This window comes from Phyllostomus discolor, chromosome 5, assembly GCF_004126475.2.
Source record: "Phyllostomus discolor isolate MPI-MPIP mPhyDis1 chromosome 5, mPhyDis1.pri.v3, whole genome shotgun sequence".
Taxonomy (NCBI): domain Eukaryota; kingdom Metazoa; phylum Chordata; class Mammalia; order Chiroptera; family Phyllostomidae; genus Phyllostomus; species Phyllostomus discolor.
Genome location: NC_040907.2, coordinates 127585123 through 127606279, shown reverse-complemented (window position 1 = coordinate 127606279; position 21157 = coordinate 127585123). Strand labels below are relative to the sequence as shown.

The following is a 21157-nucleotide window of genomic DNA, read 5'->3' as shown; positions in this document are numbered from 1 at the left end:
TAATTGTATAAGGTAGTAAGAATTCTTGTATTGAAAGTTATTTGATAAGTTACTTCTGGGTCTTTTTCAATATTTCTATTAAAGTCGTATGTCTTTTTATAGGTTTCATTGTTTGCAGAACTTTTCAATGAAATGCTTCAAAGAGATTTTGGTGTCAGAATATACAAATCATTATTATCTCTTCCTGAGAAAGAGGACAAAAAAGAAAAGGAAAAGAAAAGCAAAAAAGATGAGAGAAAAGATAAAAAAGAAGAAAGAGATGATGAAGTTGATGAGCCAAAGCCCAAACTGAGAAAATCAGGCGATGACAAAGATAAAAAAGAAGATAGAGATGAAAGGAAGGTCTGTAATCAGAAGTCTTCAATTAGTCTAAATTTTAGAATGTAACAAATGATGATGAATTCTATCAGAAGAGTGAAATGTAAAGTCAAATAAAAGGTTGTCGTATATTAGAAATTTTAAGTCTTTGAATTAAGCCCATTTAAACATCTGTATCTAGTTTTATAGTACCTTATTCTTTTTGTTTAGTTTAAGCCTCAGCCTGATGGTTTGATTTACATATATTGTGAATGGCACTTTATCCTTAAAACGTGGATTGTTACAAGAAAGTTATAAATGTGATTCTATTCAAGTTAATTAGTGGCTTAAAAATTTGGGGGGAGGGCTAATTCAATATTTGGTGAGAAGTCTTACTGATTTTAAGGTATTTTAAATTACAGAAAGAAGATAAAGAAAGATGATTCTAAAGATGATGATGAACTGAAGAAGATAATAATCAAGATGAATAGACCAATGGAAGCAGAAGCAGCTGAGGATGAAGATGATGGTATGATTCAAGTTTATTTACTTACATTTTTTATTGGTGACTTTATCATTGAACTCTGATTTTAATCCTTTTTATTTTTTTATATAGAAACACTTTTTATTAAAAATTGATTTATATTAAGTAATTTTATTTTTAGATGAGAAAATCAAGACTTTTTTTTTTAAGATTTTGTTTATTTATTTTTAGACAGAGGGGAAGGGAGGGAAAAAGAGAGGGAGAAAAACATCAGTGTGTGGTTGCCTCTCATGTGCCCCCTACTGGGGACCTGGCCTGCAGCCCAGGCCTGTGCCCTGATGAAAATCAAACCGGTGATCCTTTGGTTCACAGGCACAAGCTCAATCCACTAAGCTACACCATCCAGGGCAAGACGTGTGTTTTTGATTATCATATGTTCCAGATGTAATTAATGCTTCAACTTGAGGAAACAAATTTCGCTGAACATGGTGCTTAAACTGTGTCATAAACACAGTTTAAAACTGTGTTTTAACATAAACACATTCTTGTTTCATAGAATATATTAGTTTTTTATATTCACCTAAGGACATACATGCTTATTGATTTGGGGAGGGAAGGAGTCGGGGAGAGATATACATTGTTATGAGAGAGAAACACTGGTGGGTTGCCTCTTGATTGCGGCTGGACTGAGGACTGAACCCACAACCCAGGCATATGCCCTGACCGAGAATTGAACCTGGGACCTCTGGGTTTACATGATAGTGCTCCAACCAACTACCTGGCCAGGACACTTTTCAATTTTTGGCAGGGAGGGGAACAGTTGGTTAATAACAGTTTGACATTGCCAATACATACCACAAAACTCACCCATCTTAACTATACAACTTAATGATTTTTAATAACTACAGAATTATGAAACCATCACCACTATCCAGCTTTATATTTGCCTATCTCCTTTTATAAATAAAAACTTTATTGAGATAAAATTTATATACCATACAATACACCCACTTAAAAATGTACAACTTAGTGGTTTTTAATATTCACATATACAACCATCACCATTATCAATTTTTACAACCTTCATTATACCTCAAAAAGAAACCCCATATTCATTAATAGTCACTCCCATTTCTCCACAATCTCTTTAGCCCTGGGTTTTCTATCTCTTTAATTCTAGATGTTAAACAGAATCATAGAATATGTGATTTTATTATTATTTTTATAACTGGCTTCTTTTAATATAATGTTATCAAGGGTCATGCATGTTTTAACATGTATGTTCTCTTTAATATAAAGTTTTCTCTGTATTGTTACTGTTTGAATACATCTTACCTAAAGCAGTCTTTCTCACAGTGTCCCATGATATTAACAGGCATTGAGCTTAATAAAGCATGTTGGAGCCAAATAAATTTGGGGCTTGGGTTAAAAAAAATTACGCATGTTACACCACATATTTTCTTACCTGTTGCTGTACTTCATGCATGTTCAGAAAGGGAATATAGTATGAAATATTTATGAATATTTTTTCCTCTTTAATACTTTATTCATTTTTAGACAGAGGGGAGAGGAGGGAAAGAAACATCAGTATGTGGTTGCCCCTCATGTGCCCCCACCAGGGACCTGGCCCACAACCCAGGCATGTGCCCTGACTGGGAATTGAACCTGCAACCCTTTGGTTCACAGGCTGGTGCTCAATCCACTGAGCCACACCAGCCAGGGCTATTTATGAATATCTTTGTAGCACCGTAAGGACTATTTAACCTCTAGTGTTTACTGTATCTTCTAATGTATTTTATCAACAAACTTGTTCTCTGCTCTTTTTGGTGCAAACCTTCTCTTGAAAATTTTTCAACAGATCATTAAATAACTGCTAAAGGCTACTTAGTTTTTAAATATGGTTCATGAAAGAATGATGTATTAGTTTACTAGGTCTGCTGTATAAAGTACCTCATACTGGGTGGGTTAAACAATAGAAATTTATTGTCTCAGCTTCTGTTGGCCTAAAAAAGTCTGAGATCAAGGAATCAATGGGTTGGTTCCTTTCTGAGGACTATGAAGAAGAATCTGTTCCAGGAAGCTCTCCTTGGCTTGTAGGGGCCATCTTCTGGGTCCAGAGTTCTCCTTTCTGTAAAGATACTGGTCATGCCTGGCTGGTGTAGCTCAGTGGATTGAGCACAGGCTGCGAACCAAAGCATTGCAGGTTCGATTCCCAGTCAGGGCACATGCCTGGGTTGCAGGCCACGGCCCCCAGCAACCGCACATTGATGTTTCTCTCTCTCTTTCTCCCTCCCTTCCCTCTTATTTAAGATAAATAAATAAAGTCTTTAAAGAAAAAAGATACTGGTCATATGTCCTCAGATGAGGACAAAAAAAAAAAGCACCAGTCATTGGATTAGAGTTCATCCTAATGACCTTTTATTACCTTGATTGCTTCTGTATAGACCCCTTCTTATGAGGTAATAGTCAGAGGTATTAGGGGTTAGGACTTCAACATAGGAATTTTAGGGGCTACATTTCAACCCTTAGCAGATTATTTCTTTAATATTAGTTCTCTAACAATATGGAAAGGTGCTTGACATGAGGGTGATGGCTGAAGTCTTCGAGAACTGCACAACCTAGAGATAGGGAGAGAAAGTTTACTTTTTCCCAGTAGCTTCTTGTATATTTTGAATTTGCACAAATTGCATTATAATTTTTTAATTAATAACAAAAGATAGTATTCTCATCCAGAAATAAGATTACTGTCATAACTTGACTGGTGTGGCTCAGTTGGTTGGGTGCTATCCCTCAAAGCAGGGGGTTGCCAGTTGGATCCCAGTTTTTGGGCACATGTGGAGATAGCCAGTAGATGTTTCTCATGTCAGTGTTTCCCTCTCTCCTTTCCTTCCCCCTCTCTAAAAATAAATAAATAAAATCTTTAGTAAAACAAAAGTTATGGTCGTGACTTGAACTGTTCAAGTATAGTTTTTGGTATTTGAATTTCATCAAGACTATTTACTAGAGTACAGATTTCACGTCATATTTCCACAGTTAGAAATTCACCTTTTTTTTTTTTTTTTAAAGAAAAATTCATTCAAGTTTTTTACCTTTTATCATGGGGATCATATGTTAGTACAATCTGGAATATCTGGATGTTAACACGATTAGGCCTTCATTTTCTTAAGAACATCTCAATGTTTTTATGTACTTGATTTTGCAATAATTTATCTGTAGTCAGTTTACTGTGTTGAACTGTTAGCACTTTTAGAAAATATACTTGTCTTGTTTAAATTTGTGTAATAGTTTTCAATTTTATGTATTAAATTCACGTTTTGAACTGTGTCATCCAAATATTTATAGAATTAAGTTTTTCTATTTAGTTCAATAAAATCGGGGTTTTTTATTCCCATTAGTCTCTTTATAAAATTCTTTTTATTCTTTATAATTGTTTCTTACAAAAGCCAAATTATTTTTATCATGTATTCATTGCTAATGTCTTTTATAAATTGAATTTAATGGGGGGTGGCATTGGTAATAAAATTATAGGCTTCAGGGGTACAGCTCTATAATACATTATCTGTATATTATTATTGTGTGTTCACTACCCCCTTTTGCTAATGTGTTTTGAAACTGATCAGTAATAGAAAAGTACTTTTTGGTTTCTGTTGGAGTTGAAAATCGGTTATTAATGAGTTGTTGTGCTGCTGCCTATATTTTATAGATCGGGATGAAGAAGAAATAAAACAAACGAGATGACAAAAGAGATATCAGCAGGTACTGCAAGGAGAGGCCCTCTAAAGATAAGGTATTTATTGTTCACTGTATTCTTTATAATGTGATCATTCCATTTCTTACATAATCCAGACTTCTTATTAAGCATAACATAGTCATCAAGTTCATTGGTCCTTGTGTACCTGTATGTTACCACTCAGAGCAAAATTCTGATATTTTAATATTTGTGATTATGTCGATAATAAGTGTGTCTTATTCCTTTCTCTCCCACACACATAAACCAGATCAACTTATTTGAACTAAGATGAGGTAAAGGTCTTTTCCAGTTTTTGCTATTATATGGACACAGTGTCAATTTCTCACTTTTCAGGGTAAAATATATACTATATCTTTTACATTTTGTTTCGGAAAAAGAAAAGACTCAGATGATCACAATTAACAGGGATCTGTTAATGGCATTCGTTTTACTTTTGATCAAAGCCATTGTGGTTACCTTCTTGAAAAGGATTTGGAAGAAATACTTTATACTCTTGGACTACATCTTTCTCGGGCTCAGGTAATCTTGTGCATATTTAAAATGAAAAGCATTTTTAAGTACTTTCTTAATCTCTTGACTTTTTGAATATGAAAGCAATATAGTATATGTGTACTAAATGTAATAGGAATATAGTCAAACACTTCCGAAATGTGTAAAGTAAAAAAGTTGAATGTCCCTTCTCTTTCTCTAGTTCCCATTCAGTATGAATGAAATCATTTGGTACATATTGATAGACAACTTATTCATTTAACAGTCTATCATTGGTATTCTACCCTGAAAACAGAGACCCACTTCATTATTTTTCTGACTAACTTGTATTACATGGTATATATTGTGTCATAATTGCCTTAACTAGTCCCAGTTGCTGGCTGGTTTTCCATTTTTTAGAATTGTGAACCTTGCTGTAATAAACATCTTTGTACATCTACTTTGTGTTAGTGTTTGTATCAGTGTTAGATTTTTTAAACAAGACACTTCAAAGGTTAAGTGCTCTCAAGTTGAGTGGGAGTGCATACCTGTGAATACAGATGCCACTGATGTTTATTACATGTGAAAATTAGAATATAGTTTTTGTTCTAACGGAGTCAAAAACTTATTTTCATTTTTAAAATTTGTTTAACTTGCTCGTATAACAGGTAAAGAAGCTTCTTAATAAAGTAGTACTCCGTGAATCCTGCTTTTACCCGGAAATTAACAGATACCTCAAAGATGAAGAAAACCATGAGGAGTCTGAAGCACTACAAAGAAGATATGCTAGGTTTGAGTACATTATTTTTAAGAAGGTATCATTATATATTGTGTTATCAATGAAAGAAAAATAAAACATGGTGTGTTTTATATATATCATAGGAAACAGGTTGTTACTTCCAACACCAACAGTAAAACAGAATCCAAGGATGTGGAAGAAAACGTTGGCCTTATTGTGTACAATGGTGCGATGGTAGATGTAGAAGCCTTTGCAAAAATTGGAAAAAAGTGAAAAAGTAAGAGCTGAAGTAGAGCAGAAGCTACAGTTACTAGAAGAAAAAACTGGTAAGGAAGAGAATTGGATGATATGTCAGGACTTTTAACACCCTTTTGGAATACATACCTGTTTATATTTACACATACCTGTACATATGTCCATAGTCATACCATGTATTTTAGTCTAGAGCACATATGTAACTTCACTTTTTGACCATTTCTATTATAGATTAGAAACCGCTTAGCTTTATAAGAGTTAATCTTAGATCTTCACGTGTATTCTCAGGTTGTTTTTTTTCTGTTGTATCCTCTTAATCCTCTTAGTTTTTACCAGTTTCTGCTACTCTGTCTAATCTGTACAATCATCTAAAAATGGAACGTGGATTTAGAAGTAATATGTAGATAAAACTTAATTGAGTATTGCAGTGTGCTTTGTAACTTTTGAAATTGACATTGTGGCCATTTTAAGGAATTATATATGCTTTTTTTTTTTAACAGATGAAGATGAAAAACCATATTAAATTTGGAGAATTCCAACAAAAGTCTCTCTGGTGAACTCAGAGAAGTTAAAAAGGACCTTAGTCAGTTACAGAAAACTTAAAGATGTCAGAAAACTGAATTTGCAATTTGAAAACCAACTGAATAAGACAAGCAGAAACTTATCCACAGTAATGGATGAAATCCACACTGTTCGCAAAAGGTCAGCAGTTTTGTAAATTTCATAATTTTCTTTCAACATTTCATAATTTATTTTAGTTTTTAAATCTATTTCTGGCAATTTAATGTTTTTAAGCTCTTAGTGGTTTTTAGGAGCAAACAATTACAATATTCTCCCTCTTCATCAGACTGTTCCAAAGCAATTCCAAAAATACTCGTATTTTATAGAACTTAATTGGGCCCTGGCTAATGTAGCTCAGCGGATGGAGCAAGAGCTATGAACCAAGGGTCACCAGTTCAATTCCCAGTCAGGTACATGCCTGGGTTGCAGGTCAGGTCCCCAGTGGGGGCCACCTTAGAGGCAACCACACATTGATGTTTCTGTCCCTCTCTTTCTCCCTCCTTCTTTTCTCCCTCCTTTCCCCTCTCTCTGAAAATAAATAAAACCTTTAAAAAAAAAGAACTTAATTAGGATATCAGCATAGTTTATGTGTACAGACTCTTTTTTTTTTTAAAGAACAGTTTTGTTTTATTTTTTTTTTAATCCTTACCCAAGGATATTTTATATATTGATTTTAGAGAGAGAGCAAGAGAGAAACATCAGTGTGAAAGGTAAACCCTCAATTGTTTGCCTCCTGTCCCACACACAGTCCCATATGCACTGTGACAGGATCAAACGTGCAGCCTTTTGATGATGGAACGACGCTCCAACTGACTGAGCCCACCTAGCCTGGGCACCATTCACTCCTTTTTGAAACCCATTTACTGTTGCACAGGGTAAGAAACTCTTTGGCACTCTCAAAATCAGTTTATTAGTATTGTTGTTACTAAAAGAGTATCTAGTAACTCAGTGCCATTGTAAACTAATCTCCGTAATTGAGAGATCTTCTACAATCTTAACTTTCAGAACAAGAAGAAGAAAAATATACAGTACAAGGATTTCGCTAGTCTTATTCCTGAGGACCTCTAATTTCTCAGGGTTCAGATGGCTTTCTCAGATATTAGAAACCATTCTGCTTAGAATTCAAAGATGTCTTTCATAGTTGCCCTCAGGGTCATTTTCCATGGATAGGAAAATAGAGTATCTCTGTTTACTAATGTTCATTTTTTTATAGTTACATTTAAGAGCACTTAATAAATATACTTTCCCTTGTCCTGTATTTTATAGGATAATGTGAAGAGTGACGATAAAGATCAGAAATCCAAGGAGAATGGTGCAAGTGTATGATGATACATGTAGTGATGAGGAATGCTGTTAAATAATGTAATATAAAAAATCATGATACAAGATGTTTGAAAGTGATGCATGTTTGATTTTAGTAGTATAAATGTCTGTTAGTTCAAATGATGTATAAAGTTTTATGAATGTGAGAGTCTCTGCTTTTGAAAATTGCTTGTAATTCCTGGCATTCAAATTATTAAACACTCCTTGAGTGAAATAATTTTGCATTGCAAAATGTTTTAGGATGAACTTTGTTATAGTTTTAACCCCAATAAAGTTCATCTATTTAATTGACAGTAGTATTTAATTACAAAATGTCTTTTATTAAAACACCTAGAAAATTGTAGTAATTTTATTTATTATTAGGGATTAAACTTTTTTTTTAGTATTTTAAGATTTCAGTGTAAATCGTAAAATAGCATGCTGCTTAAGTTTTGCAAGTGTTATGAATGTCATAAAAATATTCACTTAAAATTCAATTCATCCAAAGGACAGTCATCAAAAACTAAGAAGGCACTGACAGTTTCCATTGATATTATATATGTGAGGCTTTCAATAGAACTAATAGTTCTGATGTTAACGTTACTGCTTTCAGTGAATTGCTCTATTTTCTAAGAATAACATCTATATTACTTACAATTTTGAGGGGATTTTTGCAGTATATATCAAGTGTACAGTTTAGTACCAAGCCAGTAGATGTCAGTGTGATGCCTTAAGTTAAGCCTTGTTCAATTAAAAATAATATTTTTATTAGTCTGTGTACTTCCTTCAGAATTCTATTGGACACATAAAAGTTGATTAGCTGCTGAGTGCCAGGGGCAGGAAATGCTATATACTGTTAAATAGTGGTTCTCAACAGGTGGTGAATTTATCCCCAGAGGACACTTAATAGTGTCTTAAGACATTCCTATTTGTCACAACTGAGTGAGTGCTATTGGCATGTAGTTGGTTGAGGTCAAGGATGTTGCTAAACATCCTACATTGCATAGAAGAGCCCTCCTACAACAAAGATTTATATCTAACCCCAGGTCAGTAGTACCCAGGTTGAGAAACTCTGATTTAAAGTAGTATTGGGTTAAGTGGTATGTCTTTGAGTTACTGTTTTCTGGTCTTAATGGTTTTATGAACATCTCTGAGGTAAGATTACAGATTGATTCATAATTTACAATTATTTTCTCCATCTTTAAAGGAAGATGAAACATTGTGGGGTTTTTTGTTTGAGAGAGAGAGAGAGGAGAAGAGAAAGAAAGATAGGGAGAGAAACATCAATGTGTGGTTGCCTCTCATGTGTCCCCAAGTGGGGACCTGGCCCGCAACCCAGGCATGTGCCCTGCCTGAGGATTGAACCGGCAGCCCTTTGGTTTGCAGGCTGCTGCTCAATCCACTGAGCTACACCAGCCAGGGCTGGAAATAAACTTTTTACCAAAAATGTTGCAGATAAACTAACTAAAAAAACAGCAAAGAGTATAGTTCTTAGAGTGTTTTTTATTGCAATAAATGAGAAAAATAATTATAAAGTCCACCTGTCTGACTCATTTTTCCCAGAGATTAAACTTAAATCAAAACAATACTGGGAGACTGGAGCAGAACATAAATCTTTTCATTATATTATTTCTTGGAGGTAAATTTCTAAGCTAGGAAAAAATAGCAAGTTACATATAGAAAATTTAGTGTTAGAGAAAATGAGGAAAAAGAGAACTTGTTTTTGCCTTTTTTAATTATTTTGAATATTCAGAAGTAAAAATGCAGCCTATTCTCTAACTGTAATTTATTCTCTCATTTAACATTAACCAAGTCAAAAAACTTAATCATACAACAAAGTAGTCTGTAAGATTTAATTTTATTGTGCCATCATTTTTATGTTCTTAGTGCCTGCTTTTGCATTTCTAATACTTGGTTCACAGTCACTGTGGGACAATTGAAATTTAAGAATTTAGTACTTGTGAATTTTGCTTAAGTCCTGGAAAGTTACTCTTAAGAATCATGACAACACAAAAAATACTTTTTAAAGAGAATTGCAGTGACACTTAGACTTTTTGTTTATGTATACTTTCCCCTCCTCAAAATGTTCTATAATAATCCAACTCATACTTCTAAATATTTTACCTGGTCTCATCCCCTAACCACAACCTGTTACTACTTGAAATTAGAGGTGACTAATAATGGGTTTATGAATCAGATTATTCAGAAACTATAGGATTCTTCTCCAGCTTGCATAAGTGTGTGTGTGCCCCTTTAAGATGTTTCAAGGTGCCCTCGTCTTTCATCTTAACAATCCTAAAATCTTTAATGAATGGATAGTTTTATTGATCAAGAAAATGAGAATCTGAATTCTGTTATAAAATTCAGGTGGCAAAAGAATGCTAGTTCTTGGGTATTAGCTGTCCTAATAGAGGAAAGAACTTCCTGCTTCTACTTCTGTTGTGAAATTGATAATGGACCAGTGTCTCTTACCAGGAGACAGTGGGACTGCTTGGATTACTAGAAATAATCCCAACATATTTTGGAAAAGCAAAAATTAGGCCTAAGCTTCTGAAAATACTTATCAAAGCAAAACAATTTTTAAAATTTTGAATGCAATCGAAAGAATTAATGTTACAAGATACTATTTTAGAATATTTGAAATACATTCCATAAACAAGATGCTAGAAATGATCAAGGGGGAAAGCTTATCAGAGTCAGAAATAACCACTCGCTGAGACTTAATACACTTGGAAAATCTCAGAGGTGAATTTTGGTATTATTCTAATAACATCTGATTTTAGATTTCATAGGCTTATGGAGTATTTTTATATAATTAGCTTCGATGTATATTAATAATTTGAACAAATTATGTTTCGAGGAATTCCACAATCACAGGGATTTTTACCACTTACTCTTTCATGTGTTCTAGTAGGGTGAAATGTAAATAATTTACTTGTCAACTCTTTGGAAAACATTGTCTCAGTATAAGTATAAAACTAAAGAAACATGTGAAAACCCTGAACTGATGGGCTAGAGTAGGTAGGACAGATTAGCTAATGCCCTTCTCATCTGCCTTCTCTGAGCACCCTGAGAATTTCAGTAACACTGAACGTGTTACCATATAACTGCACCTCGCCTCTGCACTGGTACAAGACTTGCATAGAACATTCCATCAGTTGTGTACCCCTAGGCATTTTCTCTTTAATTCTGTAGAGTGGCCAGGATATGTAATTGTGCCTTTGCTAAGGGGTGAAAACTTTGGAGATTTTTGCCAAAGGTGGACTCAGGAGGAATGACACTTAAAGTTGTCATATATTTTTGACAGATTTTAATGTCTATTTTCAGCAGCAGTAGAGACTTAGGAACTTGGACACGGGACCTAAGACCGTGACAATCCCAAGAATCTCAGCTTTCAGGCACCTTCTCTGTGCTTCAGTTGAAGAATATCGAATACCTTACTCCTGTGGAGCACAGTCTTAGCCAGGATCAAGGGAAGGAACAGCAAGGATTTCAGCCACAATGACAGTATAATTGTATTGTGCCTTAATACAGAGATGGTCACTTCTTTCTGGTAAGAAAGACGGTATTTATATAAAAGGCAAAAAAAAGTTTAGAAACATAATTTTCTGCTAAAGAAAGGAATTTGGAATGTGTTAAACATGGATGAGTTTGCTTGTTAGAACATGGGCAAAACTTATAAATGTGTTAATGATGGAGTCTGCCCATGGATATCCATGCCCACAAGACACTAAAGAATTTGATGAAAACAGGTAATGGTACTTGTATATAGCAAAGAGTAAAGATACCCTCTTTAGGTACCTACTGAAAATTGTTGATAATTTCAGCAGGAAAGAAATAGTATCTTCAGTGGGTTGGTTGAGTCTAGGCCAGTCTTTGTGAATTCTCTCTGATCCAGGTAATAATTGACCCTTGAGAGGCTACTCAGAGCCTGAATTCCCTTAGCTACTTAGATCTTTACTGACTAGAATTCATAAAAAGTACTACATTGGGGGCTAGAGATTCATTTTTTTAATATATTTTATTGATTATGCTATTACAGTTGTCCCATTCTCCCCCTTCACTCCCCTCCCCCGTCCACCCCCTCCCACCCCCATTCCCCCCTTTAGTTCATGTCCATGTGTCATAAGTTCTTTCGCTTCTACATTTCCCACACCATTCCTGCCCTCCCCCTATTTTCTACTTATTGTCTATGCTACTTATTCTCTATATCTTTTCCCCCTCTCTCCTCCTCCCATTTCCCTGTTGCTAACCCTCCATGTGATCTCCATTTCTGTGGTTCTGCTCCTATTCTCTTTGTTTGCTTAGTTTGCTTTTGTTTTAGGTGTGCTTATTACTAACTGTTAGTTTGATGTCTTTTTTTACTGTTCGTATTTTTTATCTTCTTTTTCTTAGATAAGTCCCTTTAACATTTCATATAATAAGGGCTTGGTAATGATGAACTCCTTTAACTTGGCCTTATCTGAGAAGCACTTTATTTCCCCTCCCATTCTAAATGAAAGCTTTGCTGGATAGAGTATTCTTGGATGTAGGTCCTTGTCTTTCATGACTTCGAACACTTCTCTCCAGCCCCTTCTTGCCTGCAAGGTCTCTTTTGAGAAATCAGCTGACAGTCTGATGGGAACTCCTTTGTAGGTAACTGTCCCCTTATCTCTTGCTGCTTCTAGGATTCTCTCCTTCATTTTAATTGTGGGTAATGTAATTATGATGTGCCTTTGTGCATTCATTCCTCCTTGGGTCCAACCTCTTTGGGACTCTGAGCTTCCTGGAAGTCTATTTCCCTTGCCAGATTGGGGAAGTTCTCCTTTATTATTTGTTCAAATAACTTTTCCACTTGTTGTGTTTCCTCTTTCTGGTACCCCTATAATTCAGATATTGGAACGTTTAAAGGTATCTTCAAGGTCCCTAAGCGTCTCCTCATTTTTTTGAATTCTTGTTTCTTCATTCTTTTCTGTTTGGTTGTTCCTTTACTCCTTCTGGTCCCTTCCATTGATTTGAAACCCAGTTTTCTTTCCATCACTATTGGTTCTGTGTGCATTTTTGTTCATTTCACTTATTGTAATCTGCATTTTTTCATCTAATTTATGACCAAAGTCCACCAATTCTGTGAGCCTCCTGATCACCAGTGCTTTGAACTGTGCATCTGATAGGTTGGCTATTTCTCAGTCGCTTAATAAAATTGGCTCTGGGGCTTTTAATTCTGTTTGAGCCATCTTTTTTATTTTATTTTAATTTTTTCCTTTGATCTGGTTGTGCCTGTTACATATGAGGGGTGGAGCCTTAGGTGTTCACCAGGGCCAGGCACCTCAGTCTCTGGGTTGTGACGGTGTATGTGGGGGTGGGGTCGGAGAGGGAACAATGGCGATGGATCTGCTCCCACCAGGACTCCAGTCCCCCTTGCAGCTTCTTACAAGCAAATTGGTCCCCTCTGGTGCTGGCTCCCGGGTAGATGGGCTTGTGCACTCTCTCGGACTCTATGGGTTTCTTCAAGGAGCCTTCTGTGAGGCTGAGAGAATCTCCTAGCCTCAACGTCCACAGGTGTTTTCAGTCAGTGCCTTCAGGCTTTGTTTCCCGGCGTTGGGTCCCTAGGATGCAAGGTCTGTGTTGCGCTACCCATTTTTGTTAAGTTCTGTGCGCGAATGTGCGGCTGCGAACAGCCAGCTGCCTTGTGTGCGTCACTGGGTCTGCTGGTTGCCTCTCGTGCCCGGGTTTGCCACAGGTCCGTCAGCTGTGGTCTGCACCCTGCGCGGGCACGCGGCTGCCAGCCACCAATTTTTCCTGCTAGTACCCCTCGACCCCTCTCCGTAGGTCTCTGACTCCACCCCTCCTTACAGGACTGGATGTATGGTAGTTAGACTTCCATTTGGTTTATTTCTCTCTGTTCTGGTTGTTTTTTGTTTGTAAATTCTTGTTGTCCTTAGTTTTGGTTTCACGAGGAGGTACAGTGCGACCACCTATGCCTCCATCTTGGATCCTCCCCTCGAGATTCATTTTTAAGATTTGACGTGATACTGAAGGGCCCTCGTAGCACCCTGTCAGTCGTCCACATAGTGTAGATGGAACACTCCTTCCCTACTTTCTTCGATGTGGCCTTTCTAGCCCAGAATGCTCCTATCTGATTGGACCATTGCAGATCCACAAGTTAACTCTGCAGTAGCATTGTGGAATAGAGATAACCCAGGAAGGGTTTTCCTTGTCAAAAGCCATGTTTTGGGTTGACCAAAAAGTTCATTTAGTTTTTTTTGTGTTGTTTTTTTTTATAAGATGGCTCTAGTGCTTAGTTATTTTTAACTTCATTCAAAACAATTTTGTTAGATTGTATTGTGCAACTGTCATGTCAGTGTGCATTTTTTTTAAACATCAAAACTGGTGAATTTTTGTGTGGCTATTTTAATAGTGAAGGTGGAAAAAGTACATAATATTTTTAGCATATTATGCTTTATTTTTCAAGAAAGGTAAAAATGCAACTGAAACACACAAAAAAAGATTTTTGCAGTGTGTGGAGAAGGTGCTGTGACTGATTCATTGATCATGTTAAAAGTGGATTGTGAAATTTCACGCTAGAGACTTCTTACAGGATAATGTTCCACGGTTGGGTAGACCAATGGAAATAGATAGCCATCAAATCGAGACATTACTTGAAAGCAATCAACGTTACGCGGGTGATAGCCAGCATACTCAGAATATCCAAATCAATAAAGTTTTTGGTAAAAATGAAAAATATGTCTTTTATTTTACAGAAAAAAACGTACAGACTTGTTGGCTAACCCACTAGTTTTGCTCCTAGTGATGGGAAGTAGGTATAAGAGCATATATTGATTGCAGGCAAGAGATTGACATAAACACAGCAATTAGAGGCACCATGAAAGGCTCCTGTGTAGGACACAGTGCGCAGCACGTGCCCTGGTTTAACTGCGATGCAGTCACCATGTCTCTGGGTTCCAGAAAGGAATTTGTTCCCCTACAATTTTGTATTCACATTGTTTTGAAGTTAATTAAAACTAATATTTAAGAATATTTTTACAAAGATTTTGTTAAATGAAGCTTAATGGAATGATAAGACTTTTTCGAGAATCATTAGACATTCACATTACACATTTTCACAATAATACAATTATTTTTTACTAATAAAGTGGGAGATATTAATAAATTTAGGCCATAATTTGTCTAAAACTGGGAACCTTTGAGAGAAGAGGATGGTGCCAAGAATAATTATATCGACACGTTATATCAAGTGTAAAACCAGGATGTCTAAGGCAACTGATTCTTGCCTACTTTTATTCACCTTGGGAAAATTGACCTGCTTTTGGTGTTCACTAGTTTAAAATAAGCCTCAGGTTTGTATACGAGTAAAGATTAAGTCACAAAGTACTTTTGACTATAAATTATATACTTAGTTTTTATATGTGTAGAAGATATATTATGTCATAGTCAGATAAGGTACTTAAGTCACTGAGTCAGTTCTTTATTGCAGCCCCATCAGTGCCGAGTCTGAATGTGATCATTACACCTAAACTGAGGCAGTGGCTCTTAAGTAGCATGTGTCAGAATCTCCTGGAATGCTTGTTAAACTACTGGTTGGGCACCAGAATTGCTTGAAGTCTGGTAGAGCCCAAGAATTTACATTTCTAGCAAGTTCCAGGTACTGACTAATGGTGCTGTTCTAGGTTAACTTAGAGAACCTCCAAACTAATGTTTAACACAGAGCAGGTAATTCCCTACTTGACATGCGATATAAAAATAAAAACCCTCCAAGAAAAGCAGAAGTTGCCTTGGAAATATTTTGAGAAACCTGGGCTTTTTCTTTAGGGGTAAATTACTACATTAAGTAAATTTAAGTACAACTACTATTTGTTGAGTGAATGAATGCAAGTCCTGGAATCGCTTTTGAAAAACTAAGTTTCTTAATGGGAAGGGTTATAACTGCTCAAGCAACTGAATTAAGCTGAGAAAAAGCAATCTGTAGGATTTTTTGTTTGTTTTTACTTCTCACCCTCAATCCAACATCACCATGTAATTCCTTTATGAGGTATCAAATTCTGAGCATAATCTAGCGAATGTCTCTGTGTGGTCAGCATGGTTTCCACTGTCAGGTGAGTACTGAGTAGGTTGCTCAAACATAATAGTTTGGGAAGGTTGATAAGTGCTTACTTGGAAGAACAGGTAAGAAGTGAAGAGGCCTATCAGCTGGCTTGGGCAAGAACCCTGGAGAAGATTGCTAGACTGAGGAAGAAGGATGGAAATAGCAGGAGGCGAAGTAAACAAGACACAATGAAGAAAGCCTTTTTGACAATGGGGAGAACAAAAAGATGAGAGGGCAGGGATTAGATAGCAGCAGCAATAGGGGAGGATAGCTCGAAAATATGTGAGTTGTGAGCAAAGGCTATCATTTCAATTCCAGATTGTATGTGTGTCTCCAGCCAGAGGTTAGTCATCTTCCTGAATCTTAAAGGGACTAATCAAGGCAGTGACTTCATCCTTGGAAGCCTTAACTCTGAAGAGCTTTGTGTTCTCTCCTTGAGGCAAAAGGGGAGCTTCCATGACTAGTCAGGCTCTCATAGAGAAATTACTTTGATTGGGCAAGGCAATGGTAAGAGAAACTTAATTGAGTTAAGTTAGACACATTTTTAAACTTGCCCCAATGAGTTAGGGAACTAGAGTGGTAATCAGTGGGAGTGGTGATCTGTGGGGGTCATCCTGTGTTGCCCCCCTCCCCCAGGCCATACCAAGGGGTGATTAATAGTCCCAATTACTGTGTACAGGCTGACTTCAGTGTCCACAGGTCTTGTCTGGAGGGTGGAGAGAATACAGGGGATGAGGAGATGGTAGTCGTCTAGGCTCTCAGTGTTAATAAAACTCAGATTATAATCTTAGTTGCAGAAAAGTTGATTAGCTTGAATTAGACCTCAGTCAGTGGTTGGGCCATGAAAATGGAGGCCAGGCCCTAAAGGACAGGATTTTGCGGACTGTTGGGACCCCAATCACAGAGGCAGGATTCTGAGATGGGCCCCAAGTTTGGCATACAATTTGGGCAGAGGCCAGGAGCAAAGATAGAGGCTCCTCTACTAATTTTGACTGAATACCAGAGCCCTGTGAGGGTGGTGGCATTTGGGTTTATACTACATTTAGGACAATGAAAGTAATGCACCCTAGACATGGGTGTGATGAATACCTTCTAGAATGTCATGCAGCTTGGATCAGCTCAAAGTTTGGTAAGCCTAAATCTGCAGTTTAGAGAGAACCTGATACATACAGCTAGGCAGAGTGGAAATGCAGGCTTAACCCTCGGGTGGTTTTACAGATATTTACTAGTCAAAAATACTTAAGCATTCTGACCTGGCTGATGTGGCTCAGCAGATTGAGTTCCAGTCTTCGAATCAAAAGATTGTTTGATATCCAGTCTAGGTACATGCCTGGGTTGGGGACCAGGTCCCTGGTTGGGGGCATTTGAGAGGCAACCTGGTGGATATTTCTCTCCCTTCACTCTTTCTAAAAATAAATACAATCTTAAAAAAAATTTCTTGTTTTCTGTAGGAGATCGTAAGCTGTTGTGAAAGTGTTGACATTTTCACGTGAAGTGCATGAATGTCAGGAGGACTTCTAATGGTTAACAAAATCGTTGAGGGCATTACTTGGAATAACTGTAGTTTTTAGCTATTGAAATTTCCTCCCTCATATTTTAATGGATATTTTAAAACATCTATTCTTTACTAAGGTATTTAAACTTTAAAATATTATGGAGTCACCCTGACAGGTGTGGTTCACTTGGTTGGACATTATCCCACAAAGCGAAAGGTCACCAGTTTGATCCCCATTCAGGCACTTGCCTGGGTTATAGCTTTGGTTCCAGTTGGGATACATTCAGGAGGCAACTGATTGCTATTTCTCACATGATATTTTTCTCTCTCCATCCCTTCCCCCCTCCAGAAAGAAGTAAAATCTTTTTAAAAAATAAAAATAATATGAAGTCTAGGTTAGATGTCTCAGTTGCTTTTTAAATATTTGGTATTTGGCATTGTTTTACAGTGTCTTGAGAGCAGGTGACTTTCCAGTTTACCAGTTTTTAAACATCATGTGCCTTGGTCTAACATCAAAGAATGCCATATAATCACCTTAAGTTTTCTCCCTATTGCACTACAACAATGTCATTATAATATATGGTTAAAAGGCACCTCTTTAAGGTCTGTCCTGGGTTAATGTAACTTCAGAATTTTAACCTTTTCCAAAGACTTTTTAAAATTAATACTTATTTGTATTTTCATGGCCTTTGCCCTAAAAAATTTTCTGAGCTACCACATCAGGTGCAGATTTCACCTTTGGTTACATATGCGTGTGATCCAACAATAGACGATATTGCACTCTTGCTCTAGCAGGTCAAGCAAATGGAACTAAAACACGGGCAACAATTTTAAATGTGATTTTCAGGAAGCTATTTAATAGAAGTGACTACAACACTGATCTTAGAGTTAAAAACTTTTTGAAAACCTTCATCTCTAAAGAGACAAAATATGAATTTGTATGCTCTGGTTCATGATCATTAAGCTTTCCAATTCCAGATAAGCCAAAAAGACAAGTTGGTGTTGGGGTTAGTTTATTACTATGACAAATTCTTGCAAGGGTCGTTTCGGAGTGAGAAATTCGCAGAGCACAATTAGTAGTCTATGCTTCAGCACACACAAAAAATTGGTCATGTTATTGTCTCCATTCGAAAGGTGAGGACATGCAACCCCCCAAAATCAAAAGTTACTCTGTTGTGGTCCCCAGAGAAATGGTGAGGGGTTCAATATTTGACATCACCTGGCCTCAGTAAAACCTCAGGTCTCCTTCCTGGCTGAACCTGGCCCTCCAATCTTACAAGATTGCACTTGTAAACGCAGCTCACTGGTTATCTCAAGCCTTTTTGTCTCCCTTCAGGCATGGAAAGAGCAGAATCTACTTCTAATATAGTATAAGGAATAAATATTTAATGTCCAATTATTTTCTTTTGTAGTTAGAAAGAAACTGGCTGTTGAAAGCCAGTCCCTGGCCACACAAAGACCGCATGCTGTTTCTCACTATAACATAAATATTTAATTAAAGCCTACTTTAACCCATTCTTCCTTACAGTATAAAGTACACTTTAGCTTTGGGCTACTCTTAGGCCATTTTCCAAACCCAGCTGTTATTTATCCCAGGCTTTTTGCACTCAGGAGGCATTCACCTGACTTTTGGAAATGTTTCCAGGAAGTGAATGTTTAACCTTTGAGCTACTGTTTTCAGACGAGAACCAGCCAACTGACCATCACCATGAGAACTGGAATTTAGGATAAAAGGAGAATTCTACCATTCTAAAGCTAACCCTTTAAACCACAGTTCTTTCTGTTTTAAGTTTTGGTCATGTTTGACCCTTGGTCACCTGGGCCTCCAGCATTCTGCAGATCACTGGAAAAAAACTGAAGTCAAGGTCAAAGCTGTGGTGCACAAACTTCTTTCTTTCTTCAGCATTCAACATTGCTTCAGCAGTACTCTTGTTTTACATTATTAAGGATTTATTATAAATATTCTTTAATAAATAGCAAACCACTTCCTATTTTCTGGGAGGCAACTTTTTCCTGCTTGAATAGGACAAAAGGTTTTGAAGAAAGTCATCATTTGAGTCCATTGCCCAAGATTATGAAGTAACACATATACTTCTGTTAGGATTTATTGAGAGAATGGGCAATTATGCAGTTGATACACTTATATCCAGAATGACAACTGGATACTGGACAACTTACACCAAGAGACTGAAATGTCATGCTGTAAGTCTAAGAGATAAGAACCTAGTAAAGATACGGTTATAAGGGGTTTAGTCAGTGCAAACAGGAAAGGATTGATTGACCTACACATGAAAACAGACTTTATTAACAATAAAAAAGAACCCGAATTCCAGCTTTATTCTACACGTAAAAAATGCTGATTCAGGCCAGCTGTAATTTAATGGTGCTTATATTTAAAAAATTTTTATTTTAGGAAGGGAGAGAAACATCAATTTGTTCTACTTATGCATTCATTGATTTCTTTTAAAGATTTATTTTATTTTTATACAGAGGAGAAGGGAGGGAGTAAGAAAGGGAGAGAACATCAGTGTTTGTTGTCTCTTGTGTATCCCCTACTGGGACTTGGCATGCAACCCAGGCATGTGCCCTGACTGGGAATCAAACCAGCGGCCCCTTGGTTCCCAGGTCACCACTCAATCCACTGAGCCACACCAGCCGGGCTTTATTGGTTGATTTTTTTTTTAAAAGGTTTTACTTGCTTACTTTTAGGGAGGGAAAGAAAGGAGAAAGAGAAGGGAGAAACTTGATTGGTTGCCTCTTGCATATCCCCAGCTGGGGATCCAGCCCTCAACCCAGGCATGTACCCTGACTGAGAATCAAACCTGCGATCTCTCTGTAGGCCCGTGCTGAGTCCACTGAACCACACCAGCCAGGGCCATTGGTTGATTCTTCTATGTGCCCTGACATAATGAAACCCACAACTGTCAAGTTCAGGATGACCCTCCAACCAACTGAACAACCCAGCCAGGGCTAATTGTGCTTAAATAGACAGTAAAACACTTTATTAAACTTCTTAAGATAACAGTTTAAAGTCTAAGATGCAGGGTCAGAGCGACTTCTTTCTTGTACTATTCCTAGCAGTAACTACTTACATGTCATGTTGCCCAGCTTAAAATGCTTCCCCAGCTTAAAATGCTTAAAATAATCCCTTGTAAAGGGAGTATTCAGTATTAAATTTTTAGTTTTAAATTATTTGAGTGTATATTTTTCTAGGTCATGACAAAGATTCTCATACCTTTACTAAATACCTTGAACATACTCTCAAATGAAAATGTTTTTTACATCCAAGTTTGTTTATTTATTTTAAGATTTTATTTATTTATTTTTTAGAGAGGGAAGGTGGGGAGAAAGAGAGAGAGAGAAACATCAATGTGCAGTTGCTGGGGGCCATGGCCTGCAACCCAGGCATGTATCCTGACTGGGAATCGAACCTGCAACACTTTGGTTTGCAGCCATACTCAATCCACTGAGCTACGCCAGCCAGGGCCTGTTTGTTTATTTTTAAACATTTTATTGATTGTGCTATTACAGTTGTTCCAGTTTTTCTCTCTTTGCTGCCCTCCATCCAGTACTCCCATTCCCTCCAGCAAACCCCACCCACTGCCTTAGTTCCTGTTCATGAATCATGTGTATAAGTTCTTTGGCTTTAACATCCCCTTGTCTATTTGTACCTACCAATTTGTGCTCCTTCATCCCTACACCTTTTTCCCCATTTTCTTCCT

General features: G+C 36.9%; 1 protein-coding gene across 1 annotated transcript in view; it reads left to right on the top strand.

Annotated features, from left to right (window-relative positions):
• The window catches only part of CCAR1 (cell division cycle and apoptosis regulator 1), a 49127-nt gene extending 40953 nt beyond the window's left edge, over positions 1-8174 (top strand). The window contains 16 exon segments of the mRNA XM_036027512.1: positions 103-356; positions 720-754; positions 757-784; positions 786-826; positions 4485-4504; positions 4506-4567; positions 4902-4962; positions 4965-5051; positions 5669-5776; positions 5778-5790; positions 5883-5915; positions 5918-5987; positions 5989-6074; positions 6503-6590; positions 6592-6695; positions 7820-8174. Of these exon segments, the coding sequence (XP_035883405.1) occupies positions 103-356; positions 720-754; positions 757-784; positions 786-826; positions 4485-4504; positions 4506-4567; positions 4902-4962; positions 4965-5051; positions 5669-5776; positions 5778-5790; positions 5883-5915; positions 5918-5987; positions 5989-6074; positions 6503-6590; positions 6592-6695; positions 7820-7881 (1152 nt within the window). The 3' untranslated portion in view covers positions 7882-8174.
• The last annotated feature ends 12983 nt before the right edge of the window (positions 8175-21157 follow it).